The sequence below is a fragment of the Egretta garzetta genome, unplaced genomic scaffold (assembly GCF_000687185.1).
Source record: "Egretta garzetta isolate BGI_Z169 unplaced genomic scaffold, ASM68718v1 scaffold56, whole genome shotgun sequence".
Taxonomy (NCBI): domain Eukaryota; kingdom Metazoa; phylum Chordata; class Aves; order Pelecaniformes; family Ardeidae; genus Egretta; species Egretta garzetta.
In genome coordinates, this window is record NW_009260182.1 from 6,791,150 (window position 1) to 6,793,912 (window position 2,763).

The following is a 2,763-nucleotide window of genomic DNA, read 5'->3' on the forward strand; positions in this document are numbered from 1 at the left end:
TTTCCCATATTTGGGTTACCAGTTAAAGTAATTTTAACATAACCCCCCTGATTTTATCATGACTGGTAGCTTTTGGAGTTTCTTCTGTTTCATGAGCTGAGGGGTGAACATCATCAGCTGATGAGCAGTTTTGACTCAGTCATTGAAGACAGGCTCCTGAGTATAAAAGGAGCAGCTCAATAAAAAGAATACGTTCTGCCTGTGTGCTAGCAATTTGCTGCTTTTACATAAATGGGGAACACCTGTCAAAGCTACAAAGGAGAGCTAATGCATGGGAACACGAACAGATTTTCTCTCTTCATAAAAGCACTTCCTAGTCTGTGTACCAGTAAAAACTGGATCTCCTATTCTTAGGCTTTCGCCATGCAGCCTTCATTTCTTGTAGGTGTGCCTGGGTCAAATTGCATAAAGCTTTAGAATGTTTCTGTTCCTGGAGCTTTGATGTGTCATTGAGAAGTCTAATGCGTGAGGTGTTCTCGTTAGAGAGCAGCTGTTTGATCTCATTCTTGTTTGCATCAAGCTATCCTTGGTGCTTAATTTGACATAGCTGCAGATTCAGGTGAAGCAAGCAAGGCTCTTTTTAAGACCTGCACATTATACTTTTATGTTGCCATCTTAAAAATTAGGCAGCTTAATATGGAGCTGCAGTTGTGCTTCAAAACTGACACCTGTGATATGTTGACATCAAGCTGCTGGACAGAATGATGGAGAGTGTATGTAGTAAGTAAAGATGGATAGATAACCTGTATCTCAAAACTCAAAGATCAGTGGTTGGCTTACACAAAGCCCACTTAATACAAAGATTATATAAATATAATGATAAGAAAATCAATCATGTGACAGATCCTTTCATGGTCAGAGTTTTACACTTATTGAAGAAGGGAGGAGAGATGCATGTACTGAATAAAGGATGGCTGTGGAAATAAAAAGATACCCCCAAACCCTAGCAAATCCCGAATGGTACAAGCTAATTGGCTCAGACAAGTGTTGAAAATGTTAATTTGTCAAAATATGTCCCAAAACAATTTATTTAACTGTTTATGATTCTTGTCTGTACCAGTTCCATTGCTTCTGATGACCGGTGAGAGATCTGTCAAAGAGAGAAGGTGAACTACATTTCAAAGCTGTGGTAAAAAGCATTTTGATCTAAAAGTCAGATTTCTGTTGTTGCGGTACCGTAACCCCTCAGACTTCAGTGGGAATGCATCAATAATAACTTGGAACAGGCTTTTCCTGAAGAAAGGGTGGGCTTGGTGCTTTTTTTTTTTGTAATTCAGTCCATACTGTTGGGATCAATGGCTAACTGCTTTTATTCCATATGTCGATGGGATATTCCAAAAGTCTTCTGTTGCCTCATACTGTGCTTCTCCCCAAGTATGTACAACTGTGTGTTCACCCTATTTTCCCAGATGCATTTGACTGAAAACCCTAGCCCTAATATTCTATATAAAAGCAGCTGTGTATTTTATCATGAAGATCTCTCACATTTGTGTATAGAAAACAGTGGCTAAACTCATAAAAGCCCTTATGAAATTTATACTGTGAGGTTACAGCCTTGGCTAGATTATTTTTGGAAAAGTTTTTCAGCTGTTTCCGGGGCTGGGTCAGGCTCATATAATTCTTTGATTATTAAATCAAGGTGTGTAAGAAGGCAGTCCTGCAGCCACGATTACCCTGTTCTCTGTACTGGCCGCTGGCTATTTGAACGCCTATGCCAAGACTTGGGCTGTTCAGCCGAAAATGGGAAAGCTTACAAGGTGTAATCCCCATGCGGGCATTGCCGCGGAATACAACTGCCATACTACAATTTGTTGAGGAAACCCAGAAATATTTAATAGCGATGCACTAGTGTACCTGCACATATTGCAAACATTTGCATAGAGGTGTTGCTAGAGCAGACTCCTGCTTTTTGGACCGATTTTGTGTGAGACATTTTTGTCATTTTTCTGCCTTGAATGGGAAATGACCCGGTGCAGATCCCCCTGAACGCTTCAGGCCCACGGGTGAAAGGCGTGAGAAACGGGCCCCTGCCTGAGGTGTGCTCTTGCCCAGCGCTGCCGCCTGGAGCTGTCAGGGAAACGCAAGGCGGGAAATAAAAGGATGAAGGAATCAAAGAATAATAGAGCGATACAGGTGGGACGTGGAGAAAAACAAACTGGATGGCTAGGAATAGGAATGTTTGGGTAACGTGAAACTCCTCGAGGCGCGACAGGAGGTCGCCCTCGCGCCCGAGCCCGGTGGGCCCCCACAAGATGGCGGCAAGCGCGCGCCGTCCCGCGCGGGTCCTGAGCCCTGCCCGGTGGCGGGGCGTTCGTTCCAGCCCTCCTTCCCCTGGCCCGAAATCCTTGCCTTTCCGTGAGTTTCACGCTTAATTGGGTTTTACTGATTATTGCTAAGAGGTGCGGTTTTATTTTCCTCTGATACTGAAGCAATTAGTCGTGAATGCAAACCACAGCCTTTGCAATCGCTTAATGCTCATTAATTAGTGACTTAACTCTGCCTGGTTTGAAGTAAGTAGCATAAGTGGGAATTCGTGCGTAGCACTTTCCCCAGCAATATTTATTATACGTATTTGACTTGCCAGCTTTCTTCAGTTAATAAAATTAACGTAGAATCGATGAGATGAAATTAATTAATTTTACTTTAATTCTTCTGTGCCATTTCACATGAGAAAGAGAGATTTATTTACGGATGTTACGGCGGCACAATCCTAAGATGTGCTGTACAACTCCAAATTTTACTGAAAAATATGAAAGTATTTTG

At 42.4% G+C, this 2,763-nt stretch overlaps 1 protein-coding gene across 1 annotated transcript in view; it reads right to left on the reverse strand.

Annotated features, from left to right (window-relative positions):
• The window catches only part of EIF3F (eukaryotic translation initiation factor 3 subunit F), a 10,669-nt gene extending 8,899 nt beyond the window's left edge, over positions 1 to 1,770 (reverse strand). Inside the window, exons 1-2 of the mRNA XM_035897395.1 lie at positions 1,674 to 1,770; positions 1,058 to 1,124 (exon numbers count right to left, since the gene is read on the reverse strand). Coding sequence (XP_035753288.1) covers positions 1,058 to 1,124; positions 1,674 to 1,770 — 164 coding nt within the window. The remainder of the gene's footprint in view (positions 1 to 1,057; positions 1,125 to 1,673) is intronic.
• Between the last annotated feature and the right edge of the window lie 993 nt (positions 1,771 to 2,763).